The 20388-nt window shown below is 35.7% G+C and overlaps 1 protein-coding gene and 2 long non-coding RNA genes across 6 annotated transcripts in view; 1 reads left to right on the forward strand and 2 right to left on the reverse strand.

Annotated features, from left to right (window-relative positions):
* Positions 1–5509, reverse strand: part of LOC140688080 (uncharacterized) — a 32233-nt gene extending 26724 nt beyond the window's left edge. The window contains exon 1 of the long non-coding RNA XR_012062800.1: positions 5421–5509. This is a non-coding gene — a long non-coding RNA (uncharacterized lncRNA). The remainder of the gene's footprint in view (positions 1–5420) is intronic.
* The window catches only part of ASH1L (ASH1 like histone lysine methyltransferase), a 150638-nt gene that overhangs the window by 43052 nt on the left and 87198 nt on the right, over positions 1–20388 (forward strand). For all 4 annotated transcript variants that reach the window (XM_015248173.3, XM_006214636.4, XM_015248174.3 and 1 more), the window contains exons 3-4: positions 2064–6627; positions 19231–19332. In XM_015248173.3, the coding sequence (XP_015103659.1) occupies positions 2064–6627; positions 19231–19332 (4666 nt within the window). The remainder of the gene's footprint in view (positions 1–2063; positions 6628–19230; positions 19333–20388) is intronic.
* The window catches only part of LOC140688081 (uncharacterized), a 48041-nt gene continuing 41466 nt past the window's right edge, over positions 13814–20388 (reverse strand). Inside the window, exon 2 of the long non-coding RNA XR_012062801.1 lies at positions 13814–14003. This is a non-coding gene — a long non-coding RNA (uncharacterized lncRNA). The remainder of the gene's footprint in view (positions 14004–20388) is intronic.

Genomic DNA, 20388 nt, shown 5'->3' on the forward strand with positions numbered 1-20388 from the left:
CAAAATAACTATACCACTGCTGCCATTAATATATTCATTGGATGCAATGTAAGATTTCTTTACCATCAGTCTTTTTGTTTTTACAACGTATAGTCTAAATACTGTGTTTCAAAGTAATTCAAAATAATTACTTTCCATATAGTTGTGTAATTAGTTTGATAACTAGATATATTTGAATCCATTGTTTTCAGTATTTAGAGATTTGCAGTATTTTTCTTTATAATTTTGTTTCTTAAATATGTAAAACTCTTAATTGCAAAGTCAGAACCATAAAGCAAGTGCATAGAGATCTAACTTCTAGACCTGTTTCCTCCCTCATAAGTCACTATTTTCATTAATCTTTGGCTTATTCTTCTACTTTACTATAACCAAAAATGTATATATATTCATATTCCTTTATTCTCATGTTCCTATGGTTGCATGTTATACCCACTATCTTGCTTTTTTTACTTAACAGTACATCTTAAAGATCATTCCAAAGCAGTGTGTTGACTCCTCTTTTTTCCCTCCGCTTCATAGCGCTCCATTGCACAGATATACTTTTGTTTATTCAGTCAGCCCCCTATAGATAATCATTTAGACTATATTTTAGGGTTTTGCTATAAAATAGTGGAATGTTTTATAGCTTTTTGCAGATGTTAGATTTTTGCCAGTATGTCTTGGGTTAAATATCCTAAAAGTGGTCAAAGGAGTAAATGCATGTGATATTTTTCTAGTTATTTTCAATTTCTATTCCATAGATATACCATTTCATGTACAGTACATTTCCATATATGCTCAAATTTGTTTTTGAGTTTTCTATTCTGGCCCATTGGATCTTCTGTCTTTTCATGTGCTAAACTGTTTTAGTGATAGAGGCTTTAAAAAAATGACTTAATATTTGGTACAGTTATCCCCTTGCTTCTTTTTAGATTTTGCTAGTTATTCTTGCCTATCTGTTATTTCCAATGAGTGTTGTAACTTTATTTATTTCTGGAAGGAATCTTGTTGGTATTTTTATTGTGATCCCATTAAACTTGCATAGGGAAAATTTTCATCTTTATGTCTTCCTGTCCACAAACAAGTATGTCTTTACATCTGTTCAAGTCTTTCATTTGTATTTTATAGTAAAGGAAAACTCTATATGTCAATTATACCTTAATTAAAAAAGAATCTTTGGTGGAACATGAAGGCAATAAACTCTTTAGAGGGGGAGGCTGAAGCTCAGTGATAGAGTGAGCGCTGAGCATCTGTGAGGTCCTAGGTTCAATCCCCTGTACCTCCATTAAAAAAAACTAACAAATAAACCTAATTACCTCCCCCCAAAACAAAACAAAACCTTTTTAATTATTATCTGAAAATAAAAGACCGTTGTGTGAAATGATAAATTCATTTGTAAAGTATATAATGAGGATTCATGCATTAGATAGCAATTTATGTTATGACTTAAAAGTTACTTCCACCGCTTAAGATTTTATATAAAAACACATTCTAAAGAAAATATGAATGTATTTTATTGTCTTTTCTGTTCCTCTCACGTGAAGAGAGAACTTGACTGCTCGATCAAGATTATAATTAAGAATGAGTTAAAGGAGTGAAAGTAGGTCAGAGGCTGGCCTGTACTGGTTTGAAGTCATTGAAATCAATGAAGGAGGTAGGCAAGGTGCCGCTATTTTCAGGAGGACCATGGAATATTATAGCTAACAATATTTATCTTTTGAAAAACACTGCATTCATATGCTAATATGTATTAGTCCATCTAAAGTAAGCTGAAAGTAGAGTATTAATTTGCCTTTTAAGCCAATGTAAAAAAATATCATAGGAATATTTCTCAAAACCCAGTATTACATAGGTTCATATGTTTGAAAGTCAACAAAGGTAACATCTTGAGAGCCTCTGATACTGCATCAGAGGAACTAACATAGTGTGGCATTAGTATTATATTAATTAGTTTTTTTAAAAAGAAAACACTGTTGCCTCTTTTATATCTCATATGTGGTCATTTAATTTGTTCAAGTATAATGGTAAACTGAAATGGTATAAAGTTTACTGTCTCTGAAACCCTTTTCTTGTTCAAATTTTAGGACCCTTCAAAGTTGTACAAGAAATCAGGTGATGCTGCAGCCGTTGAATGCCAGTCTGAAGAAAGCATCCATCTTCATTCACAGGGAGAAAATAATCCTTTGTCTAAGAAGCTTTCTCCAGTACACTCAGAAATGACAGATTACATTAATGCAGCATCATCTACTCTTGTTAGTAGCCGGGATCCTGATTTAAAGGACAGAGCATTACTTAATGCAGGAACAAGTGTAACAGAAAAGTTGGCACAGCTCATTGCAACTTGTCCTCCCTCCAAGTCTTCCAAGACAAAACCGAAGAAGTTAGGAACTGGCACTACTACAGGATTGGTTAGCAAGGATTTGATCAGGAAAGCAGGCGTTGGCTCTGTAGCTGGAATAATACATAAGGACTTAATTAAAAAACCAGCTATCAGCACAGCAGTTGGATTGGTAACTAAAGATCCTGGGAAGAAGCCAGTGTTTAATGCAACAGTCGGATTGGTCACTAAGGACTCTGTGAAAAAACTAGGAACTGGCACTACAGCGGTATTCATTAATAAAGACTTAGGCAAGAAGCCAGGGACTATCACTACAGTAGGACTGCTGAGCAAGGATTCAGGAAAGAAGCTAGGAATTGGTATTGTTCCAGGATTAGTGAATAAGGAGTCTGGAAAGAAGCTAGGACTTGGCACTGTGGTTGGACTAGTTAATAAAGACTTGGGGAAGAAATTGGGTTCTACTGTTGGCCTAGTGGCCAAGGACTGTGCAAAGAAGATTGTAGCAAATTCGACAATAGGATTAGTTAATAAGGACATTGGAAAGAAACTAGTGAGTTGTCCTGTGGCAGGACTGGTCAGTAAAGATGCCATAAACCTTAAAGCGGAAGCACTGCTTCCCACTCAGGAACCACTTAAGGCTTCTTGTAGTACAAACATCAGTAGTCATGAAAGTCAGGAACTTTCTGAATCCGTGAAAGACAGTGCCACCAGCAAAACTTTTGAGAAGAATGTTATACGGCAGAGTAAAGAAAGCATATTGGAAAAGTTCTCAGTTCGAAAAGAAATCATTAATTTGGAGAAAGAAATGTTTAATGAAGGAACATGCATTCAGCAAGACAGTTTCTCATCCAGTGAAAGGGGGTCTTATGAAACCTCAAAGCATGAAAAGCAACCTCCCGTATATTGCACTTCTCCGGACTTTCAAATGGGAGGTGCTTCTGATGCATCTACAGCAAAATCCCCTTTTAGTGCAGTAGGAGAAAGCAATCTCCCTTCTCCATCACCTACTGTATCTGTTAATCCTTTAGCCAGAAGTCCCCCTGAAACTTCTTCACAGATGACTCCTAATCCGTTGCTTTTAAGTCCTACCACAGAACTAATGGAAGAAATTTCTGAATCTGTTGGAAAGAACCAGTTTACTTCTGAAAGTACCCACTTGAACATTGGTCATAGATCCGTTGGTCATAGCATGAATATTGAATGTAAAGGGATTGATAAAGAGCTAAATGATTCCAAAACTACACATATAGATATTCCAAGAATAAGCTCTTCCTTGGGAAAAAAGCCAAGTTTGACTTCTGAATCCAGTATTCATACAATTACCCCTTCAGTTGTTAACTTCACTAGTTTATTTAGTAACAAGCCCTTTCTGAAACTTGGTGCAGTAACTGCATCCGATAAACACTGCCAAGTTGCTGAAAGCCTGAGTACTACTTTGCAGTCCAAACCATTAAAAAAAAGGAAAGGAAGAAAACCTCGATGGACTAAAGTGGTGGCAAGAAGCACATGCCGGTCTCCAAAAGGGCTAGAATTAGAGAGGTCAGAGCTTTTTAAAAATGTTTCATGTAGCTCACTATCAAATAGTAATTCTGAGCCAGCCAAGTTTATGAAAAACATTGGACCAACTTCATTTGTAGATCATGACTTCCTTAAACGCCGATTGCCAAAGTTGAGCAAATCCACAACTCCATCTCTTGCTCTCTTAACTGATAGTGAGAAACCATCTCATAAGTCTTTTGCTACTCACAAACTATCCTCCAGTATGTGTGTCTCTAGTGACCTTTTGTCTGATATTTATAAGCCCAAAAGAGGAAGACCTAAATCTAAGGAGATGCCTCAACTGGAAGGTCCACCTAAAAGGACTTTAAAAATTCCTGCCTCTAAAGTTTTTTCTTTGCAGTCTAAGGAAGAACAAGAACCCCCAATTTTACAGCCAGAAATTGAAATTCCTTCCTTCAAACAAGGTCTGTCTGTGTCTCCCTTTCCAAAAAAGAGAGGCAGACCCAAGAGACAGATGAGATCACCAGTCAAGATGAAGCCACCTGTACTATCAGTGGCTCCATTTGTTGCCACTGAAAGTCCAAGCAAGCTAGAGTCTGAAAGTGACAACCATAGAAGTAGCAGTGATTTCTTTGAGAGTGAGGATCAACTTCAGGATCCAGATGATCTAGATGACAGTCATAGGCCAACTGTCTGTAGTATGAGTGACCTTGAGATGGAACCAGATAAAAAAATTACCAAGAGAAACAATGGACAATTAATGAAAACAATTATCCGCAAGATAAATAAAATGAAGACTTTAAAGAGAAAGAAACTGTTGAATCAGATTCTTTCAAGCTCTGTAGAATCAAGTAATAAAGGGAAAGTGCAATCCAAACTTCATAATACAGTGTCAAGTCTTGCCGCCACATTTGGCTCTAAACTGGGCCAACAGATAAATGTCAGCAAGAAAGGAACCATTTACATAGGAAAGAGGAGGGGTCGAAAACCAAAAACTGTCTTAAATGGCATTCTTTCTGGTAGCCCTACCAGCCTTGCTGTTCTTGAACAAACAGCTCAGCAGGCAGCTGGGTCAGCATTAGGACAGATCCTTCCCCCTTTACTGCCTTCATCTGCTAGTAGTTCTGAGATTCTTCCATCACCTATTTGCTCTCAGTCTTCTGGGACTAGTGGAGGTCAGAGCCCTGTAAGTAGTGATGCAGGCTTTGTTGAACCCAGTGCAGTGCCATATTTGCATTTACACTCCAGACAGGGCAGTATGATTCAGACTCTTGCAATGAAGAAGGCCTCAAAGGGGAGGAGGCGGTTATCTCCTCCTACTTTGTTGCCAAATTCTCCTTCGCACTTGAGTGAACTCACTTCTCTAAAAGAAGCTACGCCTTCTCCTATTAGTGAGTCTCACAGTGATGAGACCATTCCCAGTGATAGTGGAATTGGAACAGATAATAACAGCACATCAGACAGGGCAGAGAAATTTTGTGGGCAAAAAAAGAGGAGGCATTCTTTTGAGCATGTTTCTCTCATTCCCCCTGAAACCTCTACAGTCCTAAGCAGTCTTAAAGAAAAACATAAACATAAATGTAAGCGCAGGAATCATGATTACCTCAGCTATGACAAGATGAAAAGGCAAAAACGAAAACGGAAAAAGAAATATCCCCAACTCCGAAATAGACAGGATCCAGACTTTATTGCAGATCTGGAGGAATTAATAAGTCGTCTCAGTGAAATTCGAATCACTCATCGAAGTCATCATTTTATCCCCCGAGACCTTCTGCCAACTATTTTTCGAATCAACTTTAATAGTTTCTATACACATCCTTCTTTCCCCTTAGACCCTTTGCACTACATTCGAAAACCTGACTTAAAAAAGAAAAGAGGGAGACCCCCTAAGATGAGGGAGGCAATGGCTGAAATGCCTTTTATGCACAGCCTTAGTTTTCCTCTTTCTAGTACTGGATTCTATCCTTCTTATGGCATGCCTTACTCTCCCTCACCCCTTACAGCTGCTCCCATAGGATTAGGTTACTATGGAAGGTATCCCCCCACTCTTTATCCACCTCCTCCATCTCCTTCTTTCACCACTCCACTTCCACCTCCTTCCTATATGCACGCTGGTCATTTACTTCTCAATCCCACCAAGTACCATAAGAAGAAGCATAAGCTACTTCGACAGGAGGCCTTCCTCACAACCAGCAGGACTCCTCTCCTTTCCATGAGTACTTACCCTAGCGTCCCTCCTGAGATGGCCTATGGTTGGATGGTTGAGCACAAACACAGGCACCGTCACAAACACAGAGAACACCGTTCTTCTGAGCAACCACAGGTTTCCATGGATACTGGCTCTTCCAGATCTGTCCTGGAATCTTTGAAGCGCTATCGATTTGGAAAGGATACTGTTGGAGAGCGATATAAACATAAGGAAAAGCACCGGTGTCATATATCCTGCCCTCATCTCTCTCCTTCAAAAAGCTTAATAAACAGAGAAGAACAGTGGGTCCACCGAGAGCCTTCAGAATCTAGTTCGTTGGCCTTGGGACTGCAGACACCTTTACAGATTGACTGTTCAGATAGTTCTCCAAGTTTATCCCTTGGAGGATTCACTCCAAACTCTGATCCGGCCAGCAGTGATGAACATACAAACCTTTTCACAAGTGCAATAGGGAGCTGCAGAGTTTCAAACCCCAACTCCAGTGGTCGGAAGAAATTAACTGACAGCCCTGGACTGTTTTCTGCACAGGACACTTCGCTAAATCGGCCTCACAGAAAGGAGCTGCTACCTTCCAGCGAAAGGGCAGTACAAACCTTGACAGGTAAGAGGGTTATTTTGCTGCCTGTTGTTTGTGTTAGAGAAATGGTATGTTTTGCCTACTAGTTGCCTGATAATATGTACATGAACTTTTAATAACTCTACTGTCTTTTATTTTTATAAATGTATTTTAAAATGTTGTCTTCCAAATTCCTGTTTTCAGTAGATGTGAGAAGTAAGATAAGGCATGTCTTTGCATTCATTTTGAATTTTGAATGATGATATCAGTATCAAAACAAACAAGAAGTAATACTGAACTTCTGGAAATCAGGAAAAGTGACTTATCTTTCTTATGCAAAAAGGTCTTTACACAGTTTATTTTCTGAGAAATAACTCATTGATCTGTTAACAGCTGCAAGATTTTTAATATATACTAATCCAACTTATGTGCTTCTATCTTACAGGAAGAATATGTTAACTGTATATGTCTCATAAAAATCTAATCATTCAAAGTTATCAACTTTGTAAAATGTAACTGAATATTTAGATGGACTTCATTTTTCAGAGTACCTTTAGTTATCTTCATAAAAGCTGCTTCAGTTGAATAAAAGACATGAAACAAATCTAGATAATTCATTTATTATGTCTAGAAAGTGTCTTTTAAGAATTGAATTGAAGAAAGAAAATAAGAAAAAGGAAGCATTGCCTATTTATGTAGAAGATATTTCTAAGTCAGGAGTTCTTTATCAGAGATCTCAACACTAAGGGTTTGTAAATTAACACTAGGAAGGCCATAAAATCTCTGATGTTGTAAATAAAATTATGTGTATATATTTTTGTGTGTATTTTTCAGGAGAAAATTCATACATTTCATCAGATTCTCCAAGTAAACTCTCTAAGCCTCAATATCCCTTCCTGTAAAATGGGATTAGTGGAGTTATAAGCAGTAAATGAAATTATATAGTGCTTATTAAAATGATTGTATATAGTAAGCACACAAATGTTAATGGATATTATTATTCCTCCAAAAGATTAAAAACTTGTGTGTTAGAGGAAATGATAAACCTCTCAAAGAAAAGAGTTTTTGCTCTTGATTTCAATTATTTATGGATTTCTGAAAAATAAAAGCTCTGTTGATGGAGAAGCTAAGCATTCTTTAGTTTTTTAACAATGTAATAAAGAGGAAAAAAATCCTAGACTTAATTCGGTTCATTCAACAAATGTTTGACAAATACTTAACAGCAGTTGTTGAATGTCTACTGCCTGCTAGACATTCTACTTTGTAGGCCATTGTGATATAGGGAATATACACACACATACATATACACACACATATATAAACCTTGAGGTACCTTTAGAAGATTCAAGTGGAGATGTTGAACAGCCATTTGGATTTCTAGTTCTGGAGCTCAATACAGATGTTTGGGCTAGAGAAATGGATATTTCACTGTGAGGTTTTGAAAAACTGCTGGGCAGTTATTCACTAAATATAAAAGGGCTTCTGGAGAAGATAGAGTTGGGAACAGATTCTCGAAACCTATGAAACTTTGTAACCGTGCTCCAAGAAAAACAATAATGCTAGAAAATACCAGCAGCAGTTAAAAAACATGTTAAATTGTTTAATAAATAAATAAATACTGCAATAAATGTAAGATTTTTTAGGAAAGGAAGAAGGTAGCTTGATAGAAGGGCATATAAAGAAGAGTTGAAGCTGCTTGTTTGTAAACACAAATATATTTCATTTACAGATAAATGAAGTGATGCCAGATATAACTGGTTCTGATTTATTGTCCTTACTTGTTTCTTTTGCCTGAAGATTGTGGGAAACCACACAATAAGCACTTGTAGGAAAACCTGTGGCCAGTTAGAGCCAAGAGGAAGAAATGTGGGATGGATGGGCATTCTGAACAGAACTGCATTGCTCAATGGTTTACTGCATTTAGTTTGTGTTAGTGTCTTGTTTAGCTGCTAACTTGGAGCTTCCAAATATTAATGTACTCTGAAAAGTCATGTGTGAACTCACATACCTCTCATGTCATTCTGCTGTTCTCTTTATCAATTGTATGTGAGCTGTTTCACTGTACAGAAACACTGTAACAACAGACTATGTATTTATGAATCCTCTATCAGTCTGTCTTTCACCATAACAGTGATATTTCCCTAGAGGGAATATAGAATGAGAAAAGAAGAGAGCCTTGGGCAGCTCTGAGGAACGTCAGTATTTAAAGTAGTGGTTAAAAATCATCAGCCTTTGGGTTATACATGACCCTTTGCGATGATCTCTATAGTTTTTTCTTTTAATTGCTAAAATTTTAAAATATGGAGATTTCACATAAAAGTACAGAATTCTGCCTCTCTTTGAAAAGAAATCAGAGCGTCTGACAACAATTAATCCATATTTCCTGAATGACATCAATGGTTGGGTCTCAATAGTGGCAAGCACCACCCCCCTTGTGCCTTTAGCTGGGACATGCATTCTTCACTTTGCCCCAGTCCTTACAGTTTCCTGTGTGTTATATCTGGCCCAGTTAAGCTATTTAAGCAGTTTATCTGGCTTCAGGGAGCATTTGAGTTTGAGGCCCCTAACTTAAGAGTTGTGAGAAGGAGCTTATAACAGGTAGGGAAATTGAGGTGAAGGTGAGGTGAGATGACAATTTAGGTTGTTGACTGTATCAAGTGTATCACCTACATAGGACATTGAAGTCACCCAAGAGGCCATTTATAGAAGTTGGGATAGAAAGGATGAATGCATGTGATTTCAGGGTCCTCAAGGAATGAGATAGCAGGGAAATCTAACATATGCAAAAATATCTGCTTTATGAATAAGAACTTATCTTTTTTTTCTCCCTTTAAAAAAATAACATACAAAAACATTAAAAACCTCTCTGAAATCACTGTTCTGACACCAGTTCTGTGTCACCAACTGGCTGATCAGTTCTGATACTACCTGGAGTTAGAGAAGACTACAAGTTAAGAGCAGAGTTCTTCAAAGACTGTCCCACTTAAGATGCCAGCTGCAAGTTTCAGTAGTCCCTAATCCACCCACACTTCTGCCCAGCCTGCTGCAAATTTGTGGCCTTCCACAACTCCTCAGTTTTGATACTTTGATAGAATGGCTCACAGAACTTACTGAAACCACTATAATTAAAATTACAGTTTTATTATAGAAGATACAGATCAGGAGTTGAAGAAATGCATAAAGCAATAGCTAGGGTGGGGAAGGGGACACAGAGCTTCCATGCCCTCTTTGTGGAATCTGGATGTGTCACCTCCCAGCACATTATTGTGTTTACCAACCAAGAAGCTTCACCAGGCCTCTGTGTCCAGAGTTTTTATTGGGGGTGTTATTATATAGGTACTTATTGATTAGATCATTGATTGTGTGATTGAATTCAGTCCACCTCCACCCTCTGTAGATTGGGCTTACCCAGAGTTTCAACCCTCTAATCATGTGGTTGATCTTTCTACTAACCAACCCCCAACCTGAAAGCATCTCAAGGTCCACCTGAAGTCACCTCGTTGGCGTAGCAAAGACACTACTATCACTTAAGAAATTCCAAAGTTTTTTGAAGCTCTGTGCCAGGAATCAGAGGCAAATAACAGGTATATTCTTGATTATATCACAAGTCTAAATTCTGCTAATTGATCATATCTTGGCATCTCTTCGTCTTCACAGTTACTGTTTTAATAAATTGATAGAAATGTGCCTTGATTTTCTAATAGGAATCTTTTTGTGGTAGACATGAAAATTGGTTTACCTGGACACATAAAATCAGTTGAGAAAAAGATTTTTAGCTAAAGAAAAAAATTAAATCATGAAATATCTTCTAATTTGATCACTTTGAAAGTCAACTTGTTTAGACAAAGCTTTATATGTATATGACTTTTTAATCTTAACTGTTACGATGGTAGCTATCCCTTCAGCAGTTATTTTGTGTCTGTTGTTTGCCAGGTGCAAGGGATACAAACAAAAGGAATAAGCTATAATTTCTGCCCTCAAGAAATTTATAGTTCAGTGGAATACATTAAAATGTATACAAAAAATCATTGATAGCTCCTAAAATTGAGATATAGTGTGTTTTGGGGAGCAGAGAAGAGAGACCCACTTAAAAAGGAACCAGGAAGATGTTTTGAGTTTAGTGTGCAAAGAATAAAAGGGTGAAGACTATTTCTTATAGACAAATTAGCTTTTCAGGGTTTTGGAGATACTGTACTTATGTAACTGTAAATAGTCTGGTAAGGGACCCAGGAGATGAGGTTGGAAAGATAAGCAGGGGAAAGATCATAAAGCCTCTTGTTTATATAAGATCCCAAGGGGTTTGGAGTTTACCCTGGAGGCAATGGGAAGTTAAGGATTTTGAAGCAGAAGAATGATTTGCTAAGGTTATAGTGACAGCTCTGTGATAGATGGGTTAGAGAAAGATGATCTGGTGGACCAGTTTGGAAATTGTCTCAGCAAAATATTATGGGGTCCTGAACTGAGGTAATGATAGAGAAGACAAGATTCAAAAGAAATAGGTTAAAAAAAAAATAGGTAGAGAAAGGGGGAAAGATTTTAGAATGTTTCCAGGGTACTTTTCTTGGGCAGATGGTTGAATGTTGGTATGACTGAGTGAAAGACAGTATGCGAAAGGAGAAGATTCCAGATGGAAAATGGATTTGAGTTTCATGCTGTTTTGTGGGATATAGGAATCTGTAGCTCAAAAGAGAAATCAGACCTTAAGATAAAACTTTTAGTTAGGTGATTGTTGAAGCCAAGAGAAGGAGTGATAATATTTAGGGTGAATACACTGGGTTGCCTAATGGATTTTGCAATAAAAGTGTCAGATACAGAGATCATTTAGATAAGGACTAAAGGACAGTTTGCTGTGACAGATTATCTTTTGTGATCTAAGAGCACTTTCCATAGTGGCCATTGTTAGATTTCTCGGGGTTAAGGAACGAATGGGAAACAAGAAACGCAGACAACTAAAATTCTTACAACTTTAAATTTTGTAGCAATTCTGACTGGTTTATTATTTACTCTTTTAATTTTGTATTCTGTCAAAGAAATAATTGCATCTTCTTGATATGTAATTGTTTCAATGTCACATAATTTTTCTTCCTAAAGTATGAAAAGAGTGTAACTAAACTTCATGTTATCTTACTTTGACCTTCTCAGTCTTCAGTTGATAATTTTTCCATACATAACTTGGAGATAGATTCATTGTACAAAAATTGGTATCCTGTTAAAATGTCCAAAAAGCTATTTACTATACCATGTACTACAGAATTATCAGTTACTTTGGGACATTATTATCCTGAAACAGCTGGTCAATAGCCAAAGCTGAAACAGTCTAAGCAACAAAATAATGACAGTATTGGATTATAGCCTAAAAAATAAATATCCATTCATCCATGCTGATATAAGTGATTGGTTAAATAAATAAATGGAGGAAAGGGACAAGCCAGCCTTACAGAAGAATTCCAAATAATATATGCAGGCTATCTCCTTCAAGGAGGTGGAACTTAATTCTCCTCTTCTTGAATAGGGCTAAACTTAGTGACCTAATTCCAAAGAACAGAGTATAGAAAGGGAAAAGTAGTAACTATGCAGTGAAGAAGCCTAGCATACAGCAACTTAACCAAGTGCAAGTTTAACTTCACCAATGATAAATGTTGGTGGTAAAATGTACCCTCTGATATGATGTGATTAGAAGGGAACTTCATTCCTTTCTTATTGTTTCCAAAAGCCCATAACCCCAGTCTAATCATAAGAAAACATCACAGGGGTTGGGGGCACGTATTATACAAAATACCTGGCCAGTACTCAAGAGTATCAAAGACTTGGAAAAACAAGGAAAGACTGAGAAACTGTCACAGATCAGAAGAGATTAAGGAGACATGACAACTAAATACAATACAATATCCTGAATTGTACCCTGGAACAGGAAAAGGACATGCATGGAAAATTATACCAGTGTTAATTTTGTAGTTTTGACAAATGTACCATAGTTGTGTAAGGCATTAACATTAGGGAAAGTTAGGTAAACGATATATGGAAATTTTCTCTCTTATCTCTGCAACTTTTCTGTAAATTTTAAATTATTCCCAAACAATCAGTTTATTTAAAAAGCAGAATCGTCAAGTGAAACCTGTCTCAACCTGATACTGTTTGTATTAGATTTATCATATTAGTTCGAATAAAATAAGCATATTTGATAAATTATGTTGATGTCAATTTGAGGAAAAGAAATGAAATGAGATCAGAGGCACAGGCAGAAATGATAGTCCATATATAGTCTGGAACAAGGCATTTAACCTCTCTCTCCTTGTTTCACAGATGAGGAATCAGACCGACTTAATTACTTGAGCAGTTTTGGACTAAATGAATTAAATCTCTTAAAGCTTTGAAAAGAATAACTGGTCTAATCATTTTATAAATGATGTGCATGTGGTAGCTTATTTTTTTTAACTGATATACTCTTCTCTACTGTTGTATACTAACAGTCTAAAATCAGCCTGATGCAGATGAAATTGTAGTGAAATTATACACTTAGATGAAACCAGGTTTTCTGGTTTCATGCAGTTCTGATAACTAATTGCATTTATTTAAGTGTCTTTGTTAACTAGACATGAAATAGGAGTAGTGAGGAAGAGTTGCTGACCTTAGTGTTAAATACTCCATTCCTGCTTTTAAGCATTTTCAGTTCATGGCTAGCTGCACTTGCCAGAACCTGCGACCCGATTTTCAGAAACCTGGAGACCAGTAGCGTGGACTGTTCTGCGTTTATAGCTTACAAATTATAGACTGAAAAAAAAATATATATCAATTCTATATACTATATATATATATCAATACTATATATATATATATATAGTATTCATAACTATTTTGTCCCCCAGAAATAAATTAGGGCTAAATGTTTTTTTTGTTGTTTGGAAAAAGTGTACTCACTGTAGAAGCATGATGGTTGAAGTACAGTATACTTAGTATTATTTTCTTTTTAATTGAAAAATGTAAACATTGATCTGAATTTTCTGATTTCTAACAATTTATCTGGGATAGTATAAGATACACCCATAAGTGAAGTGGGTACATGTGGAGATGAAATCAGAAAATTTATTGTGGTGGTTAGTATAGTTCTGGGAATTTCCAGAGGAATTCTATTTCAGTGAATGATATGATTTGAGTAGTATGAGAAATAGCCTAATTGGAAAAAGAAAAACACAGACTTTTTAGCTTAAAAATCGCCAGCACAGGCTCTGAATCATTTTCTCTTGTGCATTTAATTGGTGAGTCAGATGAAATGTATTGCTTTCTGTGAATGTATTTCCCACAATTGGAAACAGCTGTTTTTATTGTGGAACCAGCTTTTATCTCAGCATTCAGCTCATTTGAAAGAAGCTTTCAGGGCTCTTATGATCTGTGAACCATAGCAAAGGATTCAAAACTTGAATCTGGAAACAAAAAAAACTTGATCAGAGATTTCCACATAGTTGGTGTTTTATGCTCACATTGTTTTACTATGGTATCCATTTTAATTATGACCAACTTTGATTCATTCACTGCTTAACACACATTGCCAATAGTTTGACTTACAAGTAATAAAAGAGGAATTTCTTAAAATTAAATTTTTGTAGCATGCTTTAGTTTTGGTGGAAGGAGCAGTTTAAATGTTAGAAACTAGTTTTAAATATGTTATTTTAAAATAAACGTAAATCATCCATGTACTGATTACTGCATAGTATCCTTCCAAATCTAACATACTTAATCTGTTTTTCCATAGCTTGCCCAAAGATATAGCATTAGAAACATAAACAATTTGCTCATTCAAACCATTTCCTAGTTACTTGGGTCTTTAGTGTTGAACTCCCAACAGGGTGTAACCAAAACTCATACTGTATTAAGTTATTAAAGTTTTAATAGTGGACTAAAGAAATGCATGTTTTATCCAAGCAGCTGTTGGTTTCATTCACCATGTTCTTTTGCTAATTTACATTTGAAAATTCCTCATTTTTTTAGTCTAAGACACTCAGGGCTTTAGTGAAGTAGTTAGGTTGAATCTTTATTCTGGTGTTTTCTTTGTGATGCCTTCCAACACATACACACTATTATCAGTGGGAATTTTCTCTATTTACGCTGATATCTTTGCCCACATAATTCTGTCCTCACACCCAGGCATCTGTAAATGTAGTATTTTTTTTAATCTTAGCTTTGTTTCAGTTCCTCCTGTGTAGACATCAATCAAGATCTCCTGTGACAGATCAACTTCAGAACAGCTTCTTGGTTTCCACCCATTTTTGTGTATGATATAAAGATTTCCAGATTCTTATCCCTTTAAAATCTACTTACGTTCTTTTTTGTTTTCTCAACTTTTTGACATTCTTATCCACGGTTTCATCTTATGGTTTTGCTATAAGAGTACCGTCTTTCCCTTTTCTTGTCTAATTTGACACAGATGTTTCCCCCACAACCTGTTTTTCTCTTTAAAAATGCATCAGATAATGGCCAAATAAAACCCCAGAAATCCTACAATCAAAACCACTTCCAAGGCTCCCTCACATCTCCAAGTTTGTTTTTAATTCTTAATTCCCTCTTTATTATCCCAGTTAATGGTATCTCTTTTTAGTTTCTCTCCTTAGTCATAGTCTGCCTTCTTTTTTACATATAGTCCTCTGTTTTTCCAACAGAAGAAAAAGAATTTACTTGTAGTAATCAACTTACATTTATGTTAAAGACCAGTTTTATTTAGCTACTTCTTTTGTGATTTATCTGTGATTTCTCCTTCCGTCTTTTGTATAGTGGAGTTTCTAAACATATTTCTGAAACTATCATTTGAGTAATGAGACACTCAGTAGGGTTTCTAGCAAGTAGTGATTTGAGGAATTCTTGTTATATCCCGTTTCCTTCTGAAGAACTTAATTATTCAGCTTTATACTATATTGAAATGAGAATGATAAGAACTCTCTGATACGTAAAATTATATATGTTCTCCATGTGTATTCTTTGAGGAAGTATCAAATTTTCTTGAATTGGAATACATATAAACCTCCCATCCTATAAGGAATGGAGAATCTTCACATATCCCTCCAGACAGATCTGAAATGACCACTGATGACACATGAACAATCATCACATGATGGAAAAAGCAATAAAGCAGTAACTCTCCTAAGGAATCAACCATGATTTAGAAGAACCAGAGTCAAATAGTGAAAGCAGAAAACTTCTCTCTCCCCTGGCCCAGAGCTGAACAGAGAGCCAAACACTTTCTGATTCTGACTCATTGTTTGGGCACATCTTCTTTTATTGATGTAATCCAGAGCATAATCCCAACCCTGGAGAAGCTATAGTGAAGAGTCAGTGAATTAAAAGATTCACCTCAGAGGAGATTTTTCCAACCTTGCAGCTACCTACCTACCAGCCTTAGAGGTCCTTATCTTAATAGTACTCTTTAATTAGAGGTACTTATTTTACTGGTACTTCTTTATGTTTAAGATAAATGCTTGATATTCTAGATTAGATTCAGTTCCTAATTGGGTGTGATCCTGACCATTTATTTATTTATTTATTTATTTAGTGTTGAATGGTTGCCTGTGCATGTCAGTGACATTATTAAGTATTTAGGGTCTAAAAATTCTATGATAAACTTACGGAGCCAATTTATGTATAACAATAGCATTTATAAAAACCCTTTGGATTTTTTACATTCTCTCATTTTGAAACACAACAACCATGTGAGTTAAGAGTGCATTACTAAACCAAGATTAAAGTATTTTTACTTGCCTGGATCTTATAGTTTAATTCATTAGCAGAGCCAGAAATCAAAACTCAGGATGTCTTACTCCATAGTTCATGTACTCAGCACTGCTGCACTCAGCTCCGCATTGCATTGTTTTAGGTTTTGAAACATAAATATATTGGTCTCTTTTGAAATGGACATACTAGTTCTCTGGGCATTATCTTCTTCCCCATCCACCCAACTGCATAATGGCACTTATAAAACAGTATATTTCTGGCAGTATTAGAGATAGTGTTTGCAGATTTCATATGATTTCTGCTATTAGGCCAGTTTTAACATGCCTTTGACCATCTTTAACAGGTTGCTGCTTCTTGCGTACAAATTTATATCATCATTTTCTAGTCTTAAACTTGGTTGCTTTACATCTTTAGATTTTTTTTTTCAGATATCCTCATCCTCTTAAACATAAGCAATGTTTTTAAGTGAAATGAAGGTCTACGTCTGATGATTATCAAGCCCTAGAGATCTGTATCTTAAGGATTCAACTTTATTTCCCCCTTAGATATGGAAAACTGTTAAGAACAACTCCACTCTGAATGAATAGGGAATTCAGACAGACTTTTAAAAATGAAAAATGAGAGCTCTACTGAATGAAGTTTCATTCCAGTTTCCTATTACATCCTAAGAATAGGCTGCTGGCCTCCATTACTTTCAGGAAATGAAAAATGGCTCGAAAGCTAAGTAAGCTAAGCCATCTCTCTCTCAATTGTTTCAGTTTCTCAGGAATTGCTGTACAAAGCTGCCAATAACGATCTCCGGGGATCTGACCCCTATTCCACCTCCCACTGCCTCCTCTGCAGCTCCAGATGCCACCAAAAGAAGGAGCTTTGAAGAAAGTGCCTGTACCCTCTTTTACCCTGAGGTGGGTGAGGCCAGGCAGGGTGATTCTCAGAATATCCTGATGATCAAAGGTATAGTTGAAGCCTTCATCAAGACTTTCTTGAAGATGACCAAGAAATTTGGGAAACGTTACCAGATAGCCTAGAACTGAAGACGGAGCTCAAGAATGGATGGCACAAATGCCACCTGAAGTGTAATACGTGATGCCATGCAAGACCCTAAATAAGCTCCTTGAGAGCAGAGACTGTTGTACTGTTTTTATATCTCTTTCCCCCACCCCCACAATGTTTAGTATAGTACCAAGCATATAAACTGTACTCAATAAATGTTAGTTTATGACTGAGAGAGAAGACTGTATAAAAAGTGCTCTCCAGCCCCTTCTTTCCCTAGTACTTAATCTGAGTTTGTTTGCTCATTCATCAGGAGAATAGTGATAAAGAGAGTTCAATGATGTCTCAAGGTTCTTGGCCACTGTTGTCTTCTGTCTTGGCTGTGTGTGTGAGTAGGGAATATTTATCTGTCCAGTATATGAATTTTTCAGTATTAATACTTTAAGTTATGTCTTCACTGATGCCTGGGCTTTTACTTCTTAGATTTTTTTATATGGGTTTTAGCTCTTTAATGGAAATCTTATCTGAACCATACTCTGGGGGAATTTATTTTACTGTTGGTTTTTTAAATCCTTTTGTATCTGTTTTTAAGATTCAACAATAAATGGTCTTGCTTCTTGTTTAGACTTACAGTAGTCATCGCTTTGTTTCCAAAGTAGGATGTACTATCACAACATCAGTTTCCCTAAAATGTAACTTGCTAGCCTTGAATAAGACAGTCATATCACACCTGAGCAATGCTAAAAGAGCCTGCTAAAAGAGTATTTACAGTGATATGTATGATTTACGATACTACATGACTAAAGCAAAGCTCAAAGTTTACTATTTCTCTTTGAGAAAGGGAAATATAAGGAACTTAGCTCCATTGAGTTCTTCTGTACCCAAGTTGTCTTTCACTGAATTAGTTACTTCATTAAGAAGTTAACTGTCATTTAGAGGCAGATCTTAATAATCTCATCTTCAAGTGTTTGATTTGTCATACTTTTGTGCTGCTAGTTATATGTAAGGCCTTTTATTTGTAATGTTTTTTCAAGTTAAAAGTGAGCATTTCAGAGCGTTACTAGTTTTTTTTGACAAAACAGATGGATATTTATTATGTATTCTCAACAACTGGCTTTTTATGGTATAAGGAATCCAATATCAGAACCAAGTATATTTTATTCAGGAAAGTAATCTTTCCTGAATGACATACTTTTCTCTTAAGTAAGAATTGTGTTAATTTATGCTACATTGATTTGGGATTGTGGTAAAAGTATGAGACTTTTTGAAAGGAAATTGAGTTTGTATGAACTTTTATGTATATAACTAAGGAACCTTAGGTGTAAGCTTTAAAGGAAGTTTATTCTATTCCATGCATAAATTAATCACAAACTCTTTCATAATATGCTATAGAGGAAAAACATAGACTATGAAAATGATCTCTGTGGATTAAATAGAATGTGTGGATTTAAAGTTCAGCTCTTCTGATTTTCATTTCTGATTCTATTAAATGAAATGTTCAGGTTGGGCCTGCTTTTCTCACATCAGTTGTTCCTAATCAGTTGCCTTGTAGGTTTTGTCAGTTTATATGATAAATTTGAATCAACAATCAGGAATAGATTTGAGTAGATTATTGTTAGTGATTTTTATCAATAAATAATAATATATGTCACAGTGGTAATACATAAAAACTAAATATATTCTTTTCATTTTTCCACTTAAACTAGTTTTCCCTCTGTTAATATAACAGGAGAAATTATAGGACCTGTGAAATTCTGTCCGCAGCATCTAGTGTGATTTGTCTTCCACTTAATGTCCTCTTGTTGTCAGCCTGAAGGTCGTGTTATTACAGAGAATGGCAGTGGCAACAACTAAAATACTACAGTTCTAATAGAATGGTTTGACATTATTTTTAGACTTGGCTTTTCCTATTTCTGTCTTTTCCTGTCTCTCCAGGTTCCCAGCCAACCTCAGATAAGTCTTCCCAGCGACCGTCAGAGAGCACAAACTGTAGCCCTACACGAAAGAGGTCTTCATCAGAGAGTACTTCTTCAACAGGCAAGTGCTGTTTGTTTTAACAGACTTTGAAGATAATTTCCCATCTGTTGTGAACAGGCTTACAATAGATTTACACCATAGATTACAGTTTATATTGACTTGCAGTATAATATCATTAAAAAAAAAACAAAGGTGGTCCTGGGATGTGCTACTAATAATGTATCTTTAAACAGTACAATAGTGTTCCCCCTTTCCCCCTTTTATTTCCAGCTAGGCAAACTCCATGGGGTATAGTGATTTAATTTTTTCTTCCAGTTTTATTGAGATATAATTTAGATACCCTATTGTATAAGTTTAAGGTGAGCAACATAATGATTTTGACTTACATATATCCTGAAATAATTACCACAGTAAGTTTAATGAGCATCCATCATCTCATACTGGTATAAAATAAAAAGAGTAACACATCTTTTTTCCTTGTAATGCAAACTCAGGATTTACTCTCTTAACAACTTTGATATATAACATGTAGCAGTGTTAATTTTACTAATCATGTTGTATATTACATTCCTAGTACTTATTTGTCTTATAACTGAAAATTTGTACAGGTATAGTGATTTTTATATAGTCCAGAAGGGAAAATTCAAAATAACTAAGTACAGTAGTAGACAGACACAAAAATAGAGATTTTGAAAGTTGAATTGAGGAAACGGGGTGTGTAGTATAATAGAGGGGTGTAGATTGGATCCAGTTAATAAAACTTAGATATATATATATAAAACTGATCAGTAAAGTAATAGTTTCCAGTAGCATTTACAAATCTTTGAAATGTGTGAAACAATCTGATGTTATAAGAAGAACCTCCATTAATAATTATTCTAATCTCAACTTTTAGAATTTTTGATGTTTATACATATATATATATATATATATATATAAAATGACCTCTTCATATGGTATAACCTATGTATATATGTATATAATTTATACATAGATTTAGGTTATGGTCTCAGTTTTTTTTTTACTGATAGTGATAGTATGTGTGTTTACCAAAAAAAAAAAATAGAGGCTAATATATATATGTCTTCTACTTCTACTGGGATTAGAGAGTAAGAA

The sequence above is a fragment of the Vicugna pacos genome, chromosome 21 (genome assembly GCF_048564905.1).
Source record: "Vicugna pacos chromosome 21, VicPac4, whole genome shotgun sequence".
In the NCBI taxonomy this organism is placed as follows: domain Eukaryota; kingdom Metazoa; phylum Chordata; class Mammalia; order Artiodactyla; family Camelidae; genus Vicugna; species Vicugna pacos.